Source organism: Protopterus annectens, chromosome 8.part1 (assembly GCF_019279795.1).
Source record: "Protopterus annectens isolate FY-2018-M chromosome 8.part1, PAN1.0, whole genome shotgun sequence".
Classification (NCBI taxonomy): Eukaryota; Metazoa; Chordata; order Ceratodontiformes; family Protopteridae; genus Protopterus; species Protopterus annectens.
In genome coordinates, this window is record NC_056742.1 from 319859850 (window position 1) to 319881634 (window position 21785).

Sequence of the window (21785 nt, forward strand, 5' to 3'; positions counted from 1 at the left end):
CCTTCCTGTCTATGTACCTGCTCTATAACAACCCTTCCTGGCTATGTATCTGCTCTATAACAATTCTTCCTGGCTATGTACCTTCTCTATAACAACCCTTCCTGGCTATGTACCTGCTCTATAACAACTCTTCCTGGCTATGTACCTGCTCTATAACCTAACCTCCATCTTCTCTATATATGGTAATTAAACTCCTTTGCTTTTTGCTACTGCTGACTGATGATATTTTCTCCATAAGTATTATTTTTCATAACTTGATACCGGTACAATAATGCTGATTAATATATCTCTGTTTATACCTCTCTGATTGAATTAATCTGACAACCAACAAAATTCCTGCTTTTATGCATATATTCTGTATATATTACTGTAATTATTATGTGTAACACTGTATCAACTTTTGTACCAACTAATGTCTAATATTGTCTGTGTCTATGTTCTTGTCGGAACTTTTCTGCCTGGACCTCCACTGAAGATGAGCTCATTTAGGCCCAGTGGACTTTCCTGGTAAACAAATGCAATAAATAAATAAATAAAAGGCACTGTGTGAGAGGGAAGAATTTGTCTTGAAGTTGAAGAAGGGCATGTGTCAGAGCTGTTGCAGCCAAATTGTGGTTCTGTAAGTTAATAATGGGAGGTTAGTCGAAAGTTGCTAGGTGGCTTTAGAAGTTGTCTGTATTGATGGTGGTTTAAGTCTGAAGGTAACTAGTTTTATGGTAGTTTTGGTAACTGATGGATATTTTGGAAGGTTACTGGACAGTGGTTGCTGAAGGAGGGTGGAAGAACAGATATATTGAAGATGCTGGTAAGGTTGTTAGTGATTAGCAAATCTAGGAGGGAGTGGTTGTTGGTTTGGAGATTTGTACGAATGGCATCATTGGCTAACTGTACAAGGTTGATAATGGCTAGGAATTTAGCAATGTCATTGCTCAGGGGACCTAAGTAGTTTAGGTTAAAATCAAATAGAATAATAATATTTTTATAATTTTGGGCAGCTGAGGTGATAGTAAGAATAAGGGATTTATATCTGTTAAGAGAGGATGGAGGAGGAATGTAGGTGACTCCCTATTAGAAGGTGACTGATCTTCCATTAGGAAAATTTTAGAAGAATCTATTTGGGTTCAGTATCTGAGGAGGCATTTGCTTGGGAAATGCTAGTTAGTTTGAGGCTATTTTTGTAAATGATGAGAGTGTCCCCACCTTGGCTACTGCCAGGGCTGGTGTCTTGCAAGTATTTGTAGGAGGGAAGCAGAACCTGAAAATCAGGACTGTTTTGTTGTTTCAGTGGAAGAAGTTTATCTGATCTAGCTTATTACAGATGCTTTGGGTGTTCATTAATGCACAGGAGAGGATGCCTGTGTTGGGAAACGTTATGGGTGTTATGCAGTGGAAGGGCCTGGATTGGCTTCAGTGGTGGCTCAGAGGAGGAGTATGGTCAGGATGGGGGTGACTTTATAGACGTACTTTGGAAGTTTGAGGAGAGACTTGCTGGGGTTTGGTAGGACTGGAGGAGATGAGGTAAAGGGATGGTGGAGCTGGAGATGAGTGACAGTGGTAGGTAATGAATGGAGGGGATAAATGGGCGGGGTAGGTTTTGTGGTTCATGTGAATGATTGTGGGGCTTTGTGGTATTCTACAATAAAATAGGTTGAGAGATTGGAGAAGAGATGGGGTTAATGGTGTAGTTTGTTAAAGGGAGGAGTAAGATGGGGAGGTAGAGAAACATTGTGAAGCATGGGGTAGAAAAGGCATTCTGAAAGTAAGCGGTCGGAGTCTGTGATGATGGGAGGGGACCAGAAGGTCTATATGGGAAGGTGAAGGGGATGAGAATGATGAATGTTTTTTGCTGGATTTATTTAAGTGTGGATGGTGATGAAGCTGTGGTTATTTTTTTTTTGAAGTTACTAAATTAAATATAGGGTCATAGGTTTTCAGTTTAGACAAGACAACTGTGATACTGTCATTACACAATTCTATTCAAAAGAACAATTTCACAGTCACTGTGCAAAAATCACTTCCATTGCAGAACTGGTATAATGACAGTGAAACAGTGCAAAAGGAAGGGGGCATACCTCTCAAACTCTTCTTTCAGAGCATTCAAAATTGTAGCAGGAGACAAACAAAAATCATAGCAGATGATCCAAAATCATAATACTCAAAATTTGAGAATGCTTAAATTTGTACAACCTATAAAATTAGGGCCCTTATGTTGCTAACAGATGCACATTTTACGCAGCTACTTACTCTGCACATATCAATTGTAAAATTAACTTTTACTTATTTTCACGTGTGAATTTTTGAATACAATTTTCATTGCATTTCAAATCACTGAAAAAATAACTGAAAACATATTTTGTTGAATTACATTTCATAGAAAATGTCATATACAGTAAGTATACCATGAAAAGCTTGTACCCGGTACCACCCTATGTAGGAAACTTTGCCACCCACACCCCCTAAGTAATATACATTCATAATCTGTAACAGCAGAGAAAAGAGAAAACACCACACACAATGAATCACCCCTGGTGCATAAACAAACTTCTAGAGATGGGGTTACAACATGAGAGTGGGCAATGGCAAAACTTAAATCATATTTAATATTCACTTGCCATATGATTCTAAACCATACCAGCAGTGACTGTCTATAGTTTTGCACAACTTCCTATGAATTCTGATTCAGTGAAATGCGCTTTCAGTAAAATGAGTCTTCAGTTATTTTTTCAACAGTTTGTGACTCAGTGAAAGTGGCATTCAGTGAAATGTATGGTAACCAAATATCCAGTGGTTTTATTATGTAAGACAACATTCCATATCCCTGTACAAGATACAGCACTCAGATTCCCAAATCCAAACACATACTATAATCCTAAACCTAATGGCAACCCAAAGCAAAACTACAACTCTAATTCTAAAGTCATTGAATGACACAAGCACTAAGGCAATCATAATCAATGGCACTATATTCAACAGGACATTTACAAAATTCAAAACTGAGCCAAAGAACTTCACCAAACTGCAGTCAGCAAAGCTGTTTCTCAGTAACTGATACACAGTAAATGGGACTATGCCCCTTTAACAGCTTACCATAGTGCATGCCGGGAAGGGTATTTATGAACTTATAGTACAGGCTTGCAAATCTTCAGTTTTTTTCCTTCAAACTACCTTGAAGAAAACACCATAAGCCTTACTGTAGTCTTAGAACAGCTTTTTAGGATTCAGCCACTTTATTCATTGATTGATTGATTGATTTGTGTTTGTTGACCAGAAAAGTCCATCTGGGCTGATCCCATTTTTAGAGGAGGCCCTGTACACAGTACATTTATATTAACAACAGAATTTCAGACAGCTCTCAGAAAAATAACAGTTAAGTTTCTCAAAAAACAGGTATATACAGTAAAATGTTTACATCAATATGTATACGTCTATACAGTTCTGGTAGCTCTAGATTCTTACATGAAATAACAGATTTATACTATAGAAAGCTTTGTAAAGAGATATGATGAAGAGCATAGTTGAGAGGTGAGTTATAAAATTATGTAGGAGGGGAGATATTAGTATTGTCTAGGACAGTGGTACTAGCATTGGAGTGAGAGATCAGGGTATAGATTAGTTCCATCATGACCGCCTGTTCCTAACTGGTGTATCTGGAAGGTTTATAACTTAGATATATAGGGAATGCATAAGAGGGGGAAGCTGTGAATGAGGTCAGTTAGAGACAGAGAAAGATGAGAAGCATTGTTTAATAAGGGTATGAAGACGAATGTATTAATGCAAGTGCAGGAGGGAAGAACGTTAGGAAGAGGTAATAAGTTTGTGTTTTCGCTAGATGTCTTAGCCTGGTAATAAACATGATAATAACTAGGAATGGGTAAGGTACTGTTCGAGACAGATTTTATAGCTTGGGAGTTTTAATCATTTTTACTTGTATAGGGAAGGCATTACAGAGTTTGGAGATGTAATAGGAGTATAGTGAGTCCTGTGGTGGATTATTTGCCTTACTAGTGCACAGAGCTAATTTACACCAGAATGCAGATCTCTTGTTGGGGGGGGGGGGGGTTGTAGGGCAACAGTATATATTTTTAATGCAGGGCATTTTTCAAGATATTATATCAGTTGTATGTCATAACTAGATGCGAGTATGTTATTTATTTATTGACATTTGTTTATTGGGTAAGTCTGACTGGGTGACAAGAGCCTTTTTCAGTGGAGGCCTTGGGAGAAAAGCTCCACTTAACTGAGAAATAAACATTAAATAAAAAAACAGCTAGAAAGTACCCATTTTAAAAATAAACAACAATATTGTTAAGGTATAGAGATATACTAAAAATATGTTACAAAGAGGACAATGAGAAAAAGTACAGTAAAACACAATTCTGGACAGCATCCTTTTGGCAATTCACAATATATTTACAACTGAACTAAACTCATTAGTTTTACTTCTTCCCACGTGCTATCAGACTGCTGAACAACAAACCCATAGCCTGGCCTGCTAAATGGGTAAAAAACATTATTTATGTGCAATATGTCATTGTTATCTACATAGCTAACGTTACACTTTATACTTTATTGTGTTCATTTTTAGTATCTTATTTTTGATTTCTATTTCAGTATTTTTAAATTATTATTAATCTTCCTTCTGTAAACTATAATTCTTAGGGTACGAGCCCGAGTATCGAAATTTTGTGCAGTGACACGCACTTTTTCCTCTGTGTTGATCTGTACGACAATACCCTTTACTTTGACTTATTACTAACAGGGAGAGAGATTAGGATAGATTAGTAAAAGATTGGGATAGATTAGTATAAATGGGGAAGGGGTGATAAGAAATGGTTAAGTAAAATGGTAGAGAGGTTAGGACAGCCAGGTGAAGACGAGGAACTGAAGATGGGTAGAGAGTTAGGGCTGGAGAAGAGTAGACAAGATTTATATTCAACTGGAGTATAGCATGAGCAGAGCCATGATTTTGATAGATGAGCTTTCAGAAAATGCTTGAAGGAAGGACGGTAGGTTACAGTTTTAATGTCCTCTGGAACAGAATTCCATTTTTGGGCAACAGAGTATTAGTAAAGGTGATTTCTAATTGTTTTTTGAGGTTTACAGATGGTGAGAAGTTGTTTATCATTAGAACAAAGAGGTCTGTTTCAGTGATATGAAGGAAGAATAGAGTTTAGTGCAGGACAGGCATGGGGTTTATAAATGATGTTGAGGGCAGCAGCTAGTTGTATGAAGTCCAGGTAGTGGGGTAGTTCAAGCCAGTTCAAACTTTTAAGGGCCTTACAGTAATGTGCAAAGTATTGTTCACTGGCAACTAATTTAGCAACTTTGCTGTAGCATATTTCAAGTTTAGCTTTAACAGATAACTGCAAGTTGATAAAGACACGGGCACAGAGTGAAGGAAGGAAGGAAATGGTTGTACGGTAGTTTTAGCAGAGTTAGTAAGAACGTTTCTGGTGAGCTTTTTACATTATTTTCAATGTGGAGCACAAATCTAAGGCCGTCTTCAACTGTCACACCAAGCAGTTTTAGATGGGATACAATTTCTATCTCCGTATTGTTAATTGAGAAGATTTTGAAGCTGGATTTGTCCTTCACATGTGCTTTGGGGAGGAATAAGAGTGGTTTTACTTTTTTTGGAGATTAAGTAGTAATTGGGCATCATGAAGCCAGTTTTCAACAGAGGTGAAGGCCTCATGTGTGATTTCAAAAAGATGCCCCAGAGTGTCAGATGAGCATAATATTTTTGAATTATCAGCATACTCTATAAGTGATGCTTGTCTAGAAGAGGTATAGAGGTCATTAATGAAAATATTAAAGAGAAGTGGACCAATAATGGAGCCTTGAGGTATACCAGTGGTAACGGGCAGGTAAGGAGAGAAAAGTATGTTTCCATCTAACAGTTTGCTGTCTGTCAGATAGGTAGCTTTTAAACCACTGAAGTGAAGATAAGCTGAGATGGTGCAGTTGTTGAAGGAGTTTGCTTGGACAGATCCACAAATATGGAAGAGAGAAGTTTGCCAGAGTCCCTTTTCCTGTTTATATTATCTAAAAAGCATACTAGTGCAGTAGTTGTACTATGGCCAGAGAGGAATCCATGCTGAGTCCATGTTAAGAGCTGTTCTGAGAGAACTTGAGTGTGGATACATTTTTCCAGGATTTTTGAGAGATGGGAGAGAATCACAATGGGATGAAAGTTAGAGACTTCTATAGAGTTTCCTTCCTTGTTCAGTTGGTTGATGTATTATCTTTTTCAAATGGCTGGGATATAAGATTCTTGTATGAATCTATTGATTAAAATAGCTACTGGGTAAGATATGTCTTCTGCTGCCATCTTGAGGTATTCAGGTGGGAGGCTGCTGGCAGCTGTGGAACAAGGTTTAAGCTTGAGTAGCATTTTTTATAGTAGAACATATTACAGTTTTCAAGGTGAAGTTATTAGCATTTGAGGCTAAAGATTGTTTGGATTCATATTTTTCAGCGGTTAATGTGGCAGTGGAGTGGCAGTTGGTAATATGTTATGGGTTTATGCAGGGAAGGGTGATGTGCTGTTAGTGAGGGCAAAAATGCTCTGTATAAAGACTTTATTAAATGTAGTTACCATTTTGAGGGAAGAGAAGATTTGAGAGGGCTACAGATCTTTTTTTGAGCCAGGACTGAGTAGTGTGTGAACAGAGGACCAAAATCTTTTTGGATCATTTTTATAATTAAGTTGTAGTTGGTCATAATATTGTTTCTTTTCTTTGCATATTTGTTTTTATCTCAATTACAAAGTTCCCTGTATTGCTGAAAAATTTTTTTGTTTGATTTAGAGACTCTTTATAGGCCTGTTTTTGGTGAGGGTGGGTAGCCAAGGGGAGTGTTTTACTTTTACTCTTTTTATACATAGAGAGGGAAGATTATTTAGGGTGTTTAAAGAGGTATTAAAAATTGTAACTTCATCATCTAATGGGACAGTTTTTTGTATAGAACGGCTGAAAGGGCTTAGGATATTATTAAATAAATCTTTGTTAAATTTGGTGCGATTCCTGGTTGGTTTAAGTTGGTGGGTATTAGGGTGATGAGTAGTAAGTCTGTGTTTGTATGTAGGGATATGGTCACTTAGGGAGTTAGGATAGGTTCCAGTGATAGTATATTTACTGGGGTCTGAGACTAAAATCCAGCCAAGAATTTTGCCTTTATTATTCTTGTTATTTCTAGTAAGTGCTGTGATTAGTTGAGTCAGACCACATAGATTTATGCAGCATGAGGAACTGTAAAAGGTTACATTTTGCCAGTCAGTACTGATATTACTCAGAATGATTTTAGTCCCCCAGGAGAGGAATTCTTTTAGTATGGGTATGTTGTCACCACAGGGGATGTAAATTGCAATAATATAGATTTTTTTTTTAGCATTTAGCTTTAAAAGTGTTATGAATATTTCGGATGAGTGAAATTTGGGGATACGGTTGGAATAGGAGGACAGATTATAACAACTGGGGTACGATATGGTGAATCTTCCTCCTTTTTTGTGGGGGTTGGACAGTCATAGCCTGGAGGCAGTGTTTCTTCTTCCTTTCACATTGGATTTAAGCCATGTTTCAGTGACAACTAGGATATCTGAGGAACAGAGTGATATCCAGGCATGTAGATCTGTAGTTTTATTACAAATATTATAAAGATTTAATGCAATCAGAATTAGTTTTTTGGCTGGACTTGTGCTTAATGCAGTGGGAAGACTGGTACGTCTGTAAATGGGAACTGGATTGAGTAGAAATGTCTTTGTATAAGACGTAAGGGATGCATTAGATTTAGGATCGCTTGTAAATGATGGAGGGAAGTTATTTGGCCCTATTACTGTACTTGCAGGAACTGGTGGTATTGCTGTTTAGGTTTTGATTAGTAGGGCCAAGTTTTGGGTCTGTGTCCCCACATAACTGAATCTTTGAATTCTGAAGCAGATGTATGGAATAATTCTTAATAGTGGGTTTAAGCGGAAGTTTTCTTTTAAGGGAGGGGTGATCACAGTGAAGTATTCTGTATTTAAGACAAAGTAGTGGCGAGATTGAAGAGGCTAGGAGATGTATTAGAATAGTTATTACAATTGTCTAGGTTATGTAGGAGGCTGGAGGTTGGGACTGTGGTATTGTAGTTTAATGGAAAGTGATGGTATGTTTAGTGGGAGGTCAGTTTTAGGATATGAGAGAAAATAATATAAATAGCAGCATTTTGTATACAAGAGTTAGCGATCAGGGGAGAGATGGTAGAGGACTACATTTCAGGAAAAAGTCTTTAGATGGAAAAGTAGATGGAAAAGTGAAGGATTAGAGATGGTGTAAAAGGACAGTGGTTGTCTGGGATATACAGAATGAGGTTGAGATGATTAAGAGATTAGGTAATATATTGTGGGAGGAGTTTTTAACTATCTTGCCATTCGGGGTCAAACCAGGTGAGGTTTAGCTGGGATGGATGAGAGAGAGGCTGAAAAGATTAAGACATTAGGTAATTACACTGTGGGGGAGGAATTTTGAACTATCGTGATGTTGAGTGTTGAAATCTGTTAAAGGGTGGGTTATGGTGCAGAATAAATGCAGAGTAAGTAGGAGTTGGTGGGAATTGGGGGTAGGGTAGGGAAATCAGGTGAAGTGAGGGGAGAGCGTAGTGGGATCCACCTGCTGAGTATTTGGAGATCCCAAAAGAAACAATTAGTGGATTATACTCATGACAGGTCAGAGCTTTAACCCAGCTATTGTAAACAGCCATAATATAAAATATATAAAAGCCCAAAGCAAAGCAGATTTAAAGGGTGTAGTGCTTAACAGTGTAGTGAAATATTCTTAGCTAGAATTTGATCCTTTGAGTTAAGGATGTTGAACTTTCCCTTTAAGTGTAATGGGGAAAGCAGAGGGTGTGTGTGTGTGTGTGTGTGTGGGGGGGTAAACGATCAAATGGCAGCTATTATAGGATGTGGTGCTTAACAGTATAGCATAATATTGTTAGCCAGAGTTTGTTGCTTTGAGTTAAGGATGTTTGAACTACCTCTTTGAATGTGATGACAAAGCCAGGGAGAGTGAAGGGAGAAGCTGATGGATCAAATGGCAGCTATTAAAACTATACTTAGCAAATACAGGCTGTTATTCTTATGCTACTTTAGGGTAAATGCTAAGTTATACATTTACACAGAACTATTGGGCAGGTTTTATGGGATATTAGGTAGGGTAATACTGACTATGTCCTCTGTACGTGTGCACACCATTTCATTTAAGAAAACACACCTGCAGAATGCGTATATGGCAATAGAGTCTAAGCATCTATTTTAGCAATAACATACTCGGCCAGATAGTGTAGGCTGTCACTGCTTAGTTTCTGTTAAGAAAACTCTGTGGACTTGCAGTTAGTTAGCAGGTGTGTGCTGAGTTTAAAGCTGCAGTTATGTAGATTTGGAATAGTGAAACTAGGGATGCATTCAGAAACAGAGCTGCTGTCAGGGCAAGGTTTCCATCAGTATATCACAGTTTTACCTTCTCTGGTGTGCCCATTGTATTCTGAACAAGATGGGGAGGGTCCCCAACTATCCTGTTAGGTAGTTGTGAAGCCCTAGCCAGTTTAGCTGTGTAAGGCTTGGCAGTGGTGGGCTCAGTATGGAGTGCTGATAGCAAATATCATTACTTTGCTGTAAAAGCTAACCACCGTGCAAATTAGAAAGGGTGTATATCAGCTTATAGTACAGACTTGCAGAGGTTTAGTTTCCTGTGTGCTATTTCGAAGCAAACAGCTACTGAATGCATTATGACTATGTGTTTTTCGTCAGTGGTAATACAACTTGCAGCCTAGTAGATATACTTTATTGCAACCCAATCTCTGCTCTTGGCAACAGTGTCTGTTAAGCAACCAAACAATAAAAGAGAATAACAACTCTAAAGGAATAAAATAGTTAAGGAAGTTATAAAATCAAAAGTTAGCCGAAAAAGTCAAACAACAGATTACTTACAAAGTACTAACAAGAAGGGAGGGAGTAATTCAAAACCAGTTTCTTTTTACACTTTTAAAGTTAACTTCATAGGAAAGGAGACACATTGATTTAGGTAAACGTGCTATGTTTTGGATATTGTGTCAGTAAATTACGAAGAATACACTAATGAACTACCAGGATACCTGATTCAAGCATCGTCTTACTGCTACTTTATTGCAAAGTCACTATTAACCAAAGTGTGGATAAATAAAAGGCCAGCTGAATGGTTCAGCAAAATATTCCAGTACAAAATGGGAGAGGTGATCTGGGCGAGTTGTGGTTAAAGCTGGCAACAAGAATGCCATCTTTAGCACAGTCATTCAGCATGCAGAAAAACAATCAGAGAGGGAAGATGCTGCACCCCTTACCTGCTGACTGATTGCTTTCAGTCTGTTCTGCAGTATGTGCAGTTCTTCCAGCTGGTTGAAATTTTCCGAATCTTTTAGTGAGATCTCATGATGAAGTTCTGTTATTGTGTCCTGCAGTTCTTGCATTTTACTGTCCTTTGCTATAGCCTGGAATGAAGCAGAACAGTTGGTGTAAGGTTAGGACCAGCTTCGACAGCACTGCATGTTATTCAGGTACTCTTTGCAGCAGTACAATTTCTGTACATAAAGTAGTGAATACACATACTTCTACACCAGGGCAGGGAACAGTATTTTCAAAGTCTATAAATATACCTCTTTAAAAGGCAACAGTGGCAACAATGCTAGATAATTTCATTTTATAAACGAAGAAAAAAATCTTTTTTTCCCAAATGTTCTCAATATTTTAACAAGTATCTCTTTTTAATAATTTTCAGCAAAATTTATTTAGTTTTAATGATCTGGCAGACTAGCCATGCAAGTAGGCTTCATCAGGCTAACAAATGAAGAAATGATATAAATAAAATAAGATAAATTAATTAACTACTCCAGGCATATCTATCAGTCTAGGCAGTACATTTAGTCAATGTTTAGGCAGTATAGTTTACATACCTAAAATGTAAATATAACAACCATAGTTTATACGGCTAATTTAAATACAAGTGTTAATATTTCTTTTACAGTTTAGACAAGCATTTGTTTTGTGGTATTATAATCTTGCTTCTACACAGCATGCCCTGCAGAAGCTTGTTTTTTACAAGTAACATAAATAAGAAAGTGTGATGAATAAAAGCACATCTGTGTACAAGAGACAACTACCTGTCAGTGCTGAGAATTCACTGTGCATATATCATACAGAGTCTCAGTGGTATTTCAATAGATCTTCATTCTAGGTTTAGTCAGACTTATCAAGAGTCCTGTCACCATTTTAGAAAATAAATATGGATGCCTCTTCTTTAAAAGGATTTCAAAATTCCTCAGTATAAAAAGTGCAAGTCTCAACACAATATATAGAGTTGCGGATATGGCAGCAACAGTCTCTTCCTACAGCCATTAGTTCCTTAGCAGCTGTTCTCGCAGCTCTTGAAGTTGGCTCTTCACAGATGACTGCAACAGCTATTCTCCCCTGGGAGCTTACTATCAACTAGAATTTTTTCATGCAGTCTTCAGAAAGCCTACAACAAGCATCACTAAAATAATAATAATACGCAAGTAAAAATATAAACCATACAATTACCATGACAGTGAACAGTAGAGCCACCATTTTTTATGGAATAAGTCTTACAAAGTGGCCTTCATTTCTAAAACAGACAACTAAGGTGAAAAGTAAGTTTCACTATATTATTTAATTATTTGTTTGATTTGTTTGCCAGGAAGGTGGGCTACTCCAAGGGTCTTTTTCATTGGTAGCTCCTAGGTATGCTGTTCAGGGGAACCATTGAGGATCCTAGCCCAATTTTACAAGAGTCCCAAAACACGTACTGGTTGTGCTTTGCTCAGAGTCACAAAGTAAGCAAATGGAGGTAGAGGGACTCAAACCTAGGACTACATGATGCACCTTGTTAACCGTTGGCTCTTTGCACTAACTACCAGACCAAAATTTGGGCTTGTCTGTCAAGCATGCGGGCCAAAAGGCAGTACAATATTGAAATATACAATAATCATAATTTTAAATTTACATGAAAAGTGGTAACTTAATATTTACAGAGTGTTAGGTGCATTTTAAACTTCAATTACCATAAACAAGACAAATCAAAGAATTGAAAGTTTAGAGTATTTACAGTCTGCTTATATATCAATCTCAGTCTGAATGAGAAATAAACTCATAGTAATGGAAAGGAATATTATGTATATGTGGAATTATATTTCAATGTAATAAAGAATATACCAACCAAACTGTGGAAAGAGGTCCACAATGACCACTTAAACATTTTTAACATTTTATCAGATACTGATGAAAAAAATGTGTTCTAAAAACTGCTAGGGAATTATATCATACAAAAATATGGGAAGGGGGCACAATAAAGTGTGAGATACCTGCATACCCCTTTGAAGAAGAAGGCGAGATAAAGTGTGAGATACCTGCATACCCCTTTGAAGAAGGCGGCGAGATAAAGTGCGAGATACCTGCATACCCCTTTGAAGGCTCTAAACCAACCTCTAGATTTATGAAATTCCCCTTTACTGCATACCACAGACAATGAAAGAAGCCCTCTGTGAGAGGAATGATGTATAACTGAATCATAATCAATACTGCACAGCTGACACTCTCCACTCAATGTTCCACAGAGACTGAAGTGAATGATACACTTGTCTGAGTTTGCCATTTATTTCTATCTGAGATGCCCTGGGGCTAGAACTGGGGTAGATGATAAGGAAAGTACACACCAGGCACAAGAGACTAAATTGAGCAAACACCTATAGTCATCCTGTATGCAGACTATGAGAAGGCCATGCACCCAACATACATATAAAGTTTTCAGCAAAGATATGCTGTGTGGCCATGATATGATCAGCACCATGGGTGCTATGAACACTGGGACAAGATTGGAGGTCACAATATTAATGGTGATTGTTTCAGGGTAGTCAAATCCCAGAAGTATTACCTGCAACAATAGTATATGGTTTATATTGTCTCTATGTTTTGTTACACAGAATAAATAATGAGAGAATTATGAGTCTGCATACAGAAACATACAAAAGATATTAACAACGGGGCTGGAATCAGTCCAGTAGAAATCCATTCTAAACAATCTCACAATCAGAATTATAAATGGTTATCATTTTCCTTATGTATTCGATAGAAAACAAAGATTTGTACTTGACCTTGTCTCAAGTATTAAAGAAGAAAGTCTGGTTATTAAATGCATGCAACCCTTTTCCCAAGGGGTTGAATCATTAATTATTTACTGTAAATTGAACAGCATGGTTGTAAGGTGGTTTTAATACTCATTTTTTCATGATGCATCATTGCTACTAATATTTATTAGATTTTTGTTGGTTTTAAAATGTTGAAGTGATTTGGTTTATTGGCTTTTTGGTAGAATTTTGTATGTATGTACGGGGAGTTGTAAGTTAAAGATGCATAACCAATGAAGGCAGAGGTTACTTTTAAGTAAAACAATAATAATTTTTTAATAGGTACCTAACTGCACATGTTGTGGGTCATTTTAGCTGAAATGAGAGCCTGAAGAAGAGTAAAGAATGTATACAGCTTCCAACAGAGAGTACAGATGCACACTTTACAGAGATTAAGAACAGAGCCAAACAACATCAATCTGCTGAGCTGCATGATTTTCTAATAAGAGGTAGAATAATTTGCGGTATAAGAAAAATGAAATAATGGCTAAGATATTAAGAGAAATAGACCTGACCATATCAAAAGCTGCACAACACGTAAAACTACAACTGCAGAAACAGAAGCTTTAATTTATTTATCTATTTATTTATTGCTTGCTTTTGTTAACTGGGCTGTGGTAGTACCTTTTCAAACCAGGCCTGGGGGGAAAAACTCCAGTAACAAAATAGTTTTATACAAGAGAGGAAATGTTAAAGTTACAACACAACTGTACAATAATGGAAAGGAAGTTATACTAGAAAAAAATCTGTGATCAGTCAAATATAGAATTATTACAGATTAATACAAGACAATTTGACAAATATAGTGAGGTTTAAAATGTCAAATTACAATTTTACATTTAAGGGTAGGATAAATAAGAGAGGTGGTGTGGGAGTTAAGAGTAGAAAGCAGAGAGACGAAAATGTTGAAAATTAATAATTAATTACTTTATTATTAAAGTGACTACAATATTAAAATTATCCATTATTTTTAATTTTAAATAGTGTTTTAATAAATTATTAAATTAATTAAATTATTTGATAGAAAGAATGCATATAACATTCAATGTGTGTCAAATAAACAGACACAAATAAGAAAACAAGGCACGATATATTGTAAGAGTAACGGATATGAAAAAGAAAGCCACATGAAAACCCAAGGGGCCTGGTTCCAAAAAACTTGCTCTCAGTGTAAGTGACCTCTTAAACTGAGAGCAGGTCTTTTGGATTCTGACTTCGGAATCAGGGTAGACTTACACTGAGAACACCTCTTGGAATCAGGCCCAAGACGGAGGCCACAAAATCATTGTGCAATACAAGTTACTGTAGATGTGGCAATAAGCATGGCAACAAGCAATGTGCTACGTTTAATACAGCTTGTGCGGTCTGAGCTAGAAGAGGCATTTTGCTAAAATGTGTTAAAAAAAAAACAAAACAAAACAAAAAAAACAAGTTTATTCAAAAGAATGTGCATGTTGTTGAACAGAAGTACAAACACAAACTCTTCACTAGTCGTGTTGACATGAAACAACGTGATAATGAGAAATATGAAAATGCATAAGAAGTAATGAAGTTAGACAGCAGGCACACTTTGAAAAGAAATACTGAGAATTAGTGCACAGCATAAGGAATTCAAAATAGGTTCTGGTACACAGTATATTATCTAGTACATTTAAAGCTTTGGAGATGGAAAATACTCAAAGAGAGCTGTGTATGCAATGCAAACTCTTTTTGGTGTCATTATTGGGTCACAAACTTCTATCATACCAATAGACAAACATTCAGTCTACCTTTCCAAAGCACTAAGCACTTCTAGTTCAATTACCTTTGAACACAGTAGCATTATAATTGGCCATTTACTATCTGATGGTGAAATTTAACTCATTTGGCAGTTTACTTTGAAAGGGTTTGTTTGAGAAGTGTCCTCCTAAAAAAAGAACAGTTATTTGGTCTTCCTAAACTTTTGTACACATTTTGGTTAAAAAAAGAAAAATTATATAACATCTAGTGTGTGAAGGGATCTCTGTATGCTCTGACTGAAATCTCTGAGGTCTAGAATTCTGTCCAGAATGGGACAGAAATTGTTCTTCCTTTTCACAAACAGGAAACTGCAGACATAGAAACTCTTTTCCTGTTGTGTGGGTGGAATGCAGCCCCTTTCAAAAGCAGTATCTAAGCCAATCCCAAGAGCTTTGCTTAGTAATTTGGTCTCTTAGTAGAACTCATGTAGGTGGGAATCGTAGACCTGATATGACAGTCTTACATCCAGTGTGTGTGCATGGATGGCTCTCTTCTTGGGTTCTACCATAAAAAAGAAAATAGGTAGGCAAAAGGATGAATTCAGAAGTAGCTCACAAATCACATTCAAGAGGATGCCTGGGTTAATGTTAAGGAGTATCAGATTTTTGTGGATGTCAAGACATGGTCCTCTAGAAATGAGGCCTACAACTCCAAGATTCTGCAAGTGATGGTCACCAGCATAACATTTTCCAACAGACAAACTTTAGTGCTTCTGAACTAATTAATTTAAATGAGAAATGGAAAAGTTTGTCAGTCAAGACGTTCAGATGTCACAGACTGGATGAGTTGCTTTAAAGATAGGTGAGAATTAACCACTCTTTTAAGAAAATGATTCACCAGTTCTGGTCCTTATCCTTGTCCTCAAGTATTCCTCACCAACAGACAGGTGAATATACTAGTCTTATTTATATATTCGAACTTTCTAAACTTCGAATCCCATATGTTCGACAAAATATGATCGAAGTTTAAAAGTTTGAATATATAATAAAACAAAAAAAAACTTACCTTAATGGTGCAGGCAGGGGGGGCAAGCCCTCATGCACCCCCCACACCCTCCCTACTTAAATATACCAACTCAGAGATTGCACTTCAGTGCAGAAAAGGGAAATTCTCCCATTCTGCACTGAACGGCGCCATTACGTTTAATCTTCGAACACTTGAAATTTCGATCATATGGTGTCGACCATATGCCATTCAAAATTTTAAGCATTTGTGGTTCTAATAGGAACCCTGAATATAGAGGTAACACTCATGGATCAGGCCAGTCAGTAGTAATCTAAAACTAACCTGGTAGTGGCTGGATGATGGTGCCTAATCCCTGTGGGCAATCTTCTGGTCCATACACTATTTGAAAAACCAGAAAACTGGCAATGACTCAAGCCTTCATTAGTACAGATTCACCTCAGAACCTGTGAGTTCTGGCAGGCCATTGTAAAAATGGACACATCCTGCACAGCTTGGGCATGAACTGATCTGTAGTCATGGTGACAGTGATCCAAATGAGGCCTGGAGATGCAGAATGGACAATCCCATTAGTTCTCCATGCAAGGAATGTTTGGCTGTTTCCATGTTCCTGGTAATGTGGTTGGCAAAGAGCCTCTTCCACTGACATGTGTAGGTTTCAGGGGTGAACTGAGGGCACTTATGATAGCGCTTCATATAAAGCTCCACTTCAAGCAAACACGGGCCATGGCATTGTAGGCCTTGAAAACTAATCTGATGGTCATAGGAAAACTTTGTAGAAGTGCTTTGATGCATTGAACAAGGGAATATTTCACAATATGGGTCAGATTCAAAAGCCATACTGTACTTGTGGCAGAAAACAAGTGATGGGCTCTGGGCCTAGGAGTGCTTAAGCAGTAAAGAGGATTCCGAAAAATACTGCCAAACTGTAACTGGTGGAGAGGTATGGATCTCCTCATCAAGGGGGATTCCTGATGTTGTGGATATAAATCTGATCTAAACTTACAAAACAAACTAAACCTCAAATGAAATTTTAAATCTGAAGTTATAAAGAAACAGATTATAAAGCAGTCAAGTTCTCTCACCACTGCAGCAAAATGAGCATAAATATAATTTGAGGAAAGCTGGTACCTCCATGGAGGCTAGCTAGCAACGCCCTTTTTTCCTGAGGTCCTCAATACAGGCATGAAAATGCTCTCTATAGAGAGCTCCTACCCCTGAAAGGGAACGTCCAAAATGGCATGGCAGAGTTCTTCATGAATTCTTAACCAAGCAAACAGCTGCATGAATGAGAGACGTGCACTAGTTATAACACTAGCACAAGCTGGGGTCCAGTAAGGAGCATGCAAGTTGACCACAGTAGCTGCAGAATGTTCTTTATGAATTCCTTGATTTCTGAGTTTTGAACTTTAGAAAGTTGGGACAAAACTTGATGTAAGAGGAATGACTAACTTACACAGATAAGGCAGAAATTAAGCTCCCAAAAGTCCAAGCAGGCAGAAAAGAAAACTCCTCTGCTAAACCTGTTCAGTACTTTGTACTCTTTTTTTTTATTAGGAATAAGACTGACCTAAAACTGAGGCCAATGACAGGACAAAGGTAATAGTGAAGTCAGCCTTAAGATGGTTTAAGGCTGGGACATTCTGGGGGAGATTTATGGAGACTGTCAACCTCCTTAATTGAAAATATTCAAAGGTTTCACCTCTGTCAACCTTCTTACTGGAAATATTTAAAAGTTTCACCTCCTTCCTACCCAGATATTTGTTAAGCCCCTTAAAGAAGAATAATGATGACAGGTCATCTAATGAATATTCCAGAAGTCATTAGGTCTCACAAAAGGAGGGGGGTACACACCTCAAGTTAGTAATTGAAGCTCCCACAGTAGCTGCCTTTCTTGCCTAGTCCCAGAGTATTATGCTGATGGATGCAGAAACTTACAGTAGTTCAGCCTGAAGCTGGGATGCTGAGAACTTAGGGGTCTGTCTTATCACTGTCAGGCTGCCCAAATATCCTTAATCTTGTAAGTGACTCTATAATGAATACCAATGGATCTCTGATGGAATCCACTCCTCGGCTGTTATTATATAATGATGACACAAGTGATGATTGCCAATGGATCTCTGATGGACTCCACTCCTCATCTGTTATTATATAATGACGACACAAGTGATGAATACCAATGGATCTCTGATGGAATACACTCCTCGTCTGTTATTATATAATGATGACACAAGTGATGAATACCATTGGATCTCTGATGGAATCCACTCCTTGTCTGTTATTATATAATGATGACACAAGTGATGAATACCATTGGATCTCTGATGGAATCCACTCCTCGTCTATTATATAATGATGACACCATGATGAATTGACTTCACTGGATGATATTCACTGTACGGATATTGCCATCTTAGTAACTTGGAATGTACAAGCTCCATATGGCATTACATAAGCATAACCTTTGCACCACCTGTGGTTCTGGGTACAGTGAGTATCCTCAGTAATGTAGTGCTTGCATCCAAATTTTCTTTAAAATGACACAATCAGTTCTGACAACAGCTACATGAAGATGTTAAGAAAAGGACGAAATTCAGTCTGTGACACTGGTGAACTGGGTTTGAATATCCACACTGCTACTAGAGGGCTGGCTAGAGGGAGACATGATTGCCACTGGCCTGGTCTCCTCTAGCACTGGGAAGGAATGAGGCTGATTGTGTTGTACAAGCAGCTAGGGTTTTGTGGATTCATGTTGATCAGTTGAATCCACTTTAACTGAAGTGGACTGGACCAAAACAATTTTGCCAAAGCTAGTTTCACTGAAACCCCAAGGTAATCTTTTTTTTTCAAGGGGACAACCCCCCCTGCACCCCCTCATGTGGGGATACCCCCACACTTATTCTGAGGTTGCACAACAGTAAGAAAAGGAAAAAAAAAACCTTACTCTCATCAAAAGTGGTTTTGACATAATTATAGCATTCTAATCCATTTTGGTAAAGTGAAGGTGACCAATCGACAGGCCTTCCACCCTTCAGGACTACTTTCAGCAGAAGAGCTACATTTTCTAATATGCCTGTTAACCTGTACTGTATTAGTTCCTCTGTTAGCACTACAAATCACTTCTTCTGTTGACAATAGAGCTACAGCAAGCTATTCCAAAGACTTGTCAGTCTTGCAAACAGTTCAAGCTATTTTGAAGGACTTATTCTTTTTACCAGCAGCATTATGAATGCTACCCAGATGGCTAAATGTACATCAGTGATTTAACAATGACAAATCTTGCATGTTGTGTGCATGTAGATATATGCACATGTAATGCAGAATCAAAAAGTACCACCAAAATTCCAAAAATACATGACATGCACGTATGTATAGAAGTACTGTTATACAAGACTTCTTTTGTTAAGAGGTAAAGTTTCTTCTTTTCAAGTTTTTTTTCAACACATGCAAATTCAGTGAGTTATACCTGGTAGAATACATTACTGTAATGTACATCCAGTGACTATCTGTACTGTATTATTAGAATTTCATTTAGGGCCCAGTAAAATGATTTATGACACGCACAAGACGCAACTTGTAATGAAAAGTTTTAGAGTTTCTATTGTCCTGTTGCTATGATACCCATTAACTGATTGTTTTTAATTGACTGCATCTGCTTGCATCTAGTTGCTTCAGCAATGATATGAGCGTGTGGGTTCAGTTCCCTGAGGATGCCTCATTGTTAGGCATAAAAGCTGTAGGAGTTTTTCACCTAGGATGTTGCTGTTTCTGTACTGAAGTGCTCTTAATTTAGTTGATTACTTTTGCTCCAATAACTGTTATCTGACAAGTGAATTGTGGTTACTATTGAGATTTTCTAAAATGCAGCGATGCTGTGTCTGCTATCCCATTCTCGTTCACAGATGCAGTATAGATAAACTTACATCTATCTGACAGGTTAATTTCCATTGGCCTTGAACTTACAAGTTCTTTTCCTTAGACTAGAGATCAGCAACATAAGACATTAATAGAGCTACCATTTATCGTTCATTCAGTGACCAACTATTGGGATGGTCACACTGGATATAGTCCTCTCTTTAAGTTAGCAGATATAAGAACAGAGATATGCACACCCAGGATTAGGATCCTCTGATTACCAGTTTATTACAAATCAAGACCCTGTATGCAAAGACAGTTTCTGTTTAGAAGTGTGAAAAAGCAAACTATAGCAACTTTTAAAAGTTGCTTTACCTTCTATCACTGTTATTTCTTGTCTATAAATCTCTGCTTATAGTCCATAGGGTGAGCCCTGATCGTAAAACCACTTGTGTATCCTTAATAAGCTTCAGTTACACAACACTTTAAGTAATATTAAGATCTGGGTGCTAGAAAAGAATGTACGTTTTTCTTCTCCCTTGATTTCAGAGTTTAATTACAGCACGCCATGAACTACACTGATTTTTAACAACAACAAAACATGTTTGCTGATATTAACATACTTTTTTCATAAAGACATTTATTACAATGTTGGTGGATTTCAGCAATATTGCTGCTAGACAAAGCCATGTTTTTAACTTATCACGGACCCTCAAGAGGCAACAAAGAGCCATATGCACCTCCTGAGCTGCAGGTTACAGAATTCTGCTGTAGATGATTCCATAATCATCTCTACTCTAGGGAAAATTAACAGGGTGGTAAGGTAGCTTCCTGCTTCTGATTTGTTTCCACTCCAAGGTAATCTCTTTTTTTTTTCATTAAGGGGGGCAACCACAGGGGTTGTTGCTAGCTCTCCCCTATTTCTTGTATATCTGCTATCAAGGTCAGCATTCCATTTAAGAGTATATTTTGATATAAATAGTAGCAACACCCCCATCATGAGTGCTTCTACTGATAGTATTTGGGACCATTCCCTCTTTTGTTTTTATGATTGCCAAAAATAAGCAATCAATCAGCATACTTGCATTTTTCACTCTCTTTCTCTCTCGCGCGTGCTGTCTGTCCACTCAGTCTTCTTTTTATTAAGTTTCACTCTCTCTCTCTCTCTCGCTGTCTGTCCACTCACTCTTCTTTTTATTAAGTTTCACTCTCTCTCTCGCTGTCTGTCCACTCACTCTCTCTCTCTTGCTGTCTGTCCACCCTCTCTCTCTTGCTGTCTGTCCACTCACTCCTCTTTTTATTAAGTTTCACTCTCTCTCTCTCTCGCTGTCTGTCCACTCACTCTTCTTTTTATTAAGTTTCACCCTCTCTCTCTCTATTGCTGTCTGTCCACTCAGTCTTCTTTTTATTAAGTTTCACTCTCTCTCTGTCTCGCTTGCTGTCTGTCCACTCACTCTTCTTTTTATTAAGTTTCACTCTCTCTCTCGCTGTCTGTCCACTCACTCTCTCTCTCTCTCTCGCTGTCTGTCCACTCACTCTTCTTTTTATTAAGTTTCACTCTCTCTCTCTCTCGCTGTCTGTCCACTCACTCTCTCTCTCTCGCTGTCTGTCCACTCACTCTTCTTTTTATTAAGTTTCACTCTTTCTTTCCATTTAAAGACTTTAAAACCTCATTTAAACCAGATGCCTACCACTGTCCACTGTGTGCCTTTGTTTTCAAACAATCTTATCAACATCCTTCTAATTTACTATAAATGTTTCTCTGCTCTGCTTTTCTTTGAAATGTTTTATTTTTGCCAGCGTTGCTAACCACTGGGGCAAATTGTTACCTCCCTTCCCAGATGGCAAATAAATCCTCCTCTACTATTTACTGGGTATTCATGATAAGGTGGGTCCCCTCTCTCTACACTGAAGTAACTATACAATGAGCCAAATCTGATTTGCCAGTAGGGTGGGATTCAGGAAGGGGTTACTTG

General features: G+C 37.7%; 1 protein-coding gene across 1 annotated transcript in view; it reads right to left on the minus strand.

Annotated features, from left to right (window-relative positions):
* The window catches only part of PMFBP1 (polyamine modulated factor 1 binding protein 1), a 3624986-nt gene that overhangs the window by 2109007 nt on the left and 1494194 nt on the right, over positions 1 to 21785 (minus strand). Inside the window, exon 7 of the mRNA XM_044081904.1 lies at positions 10357 to 10503. Within this exon, the coding sequence (XP_043937839.1) occupies positions 10357 to 10503 (147 nt within the window). The remainder of the gene's footprint in view (positions 1 to 10356; positions 10504 to 21785) is intronic.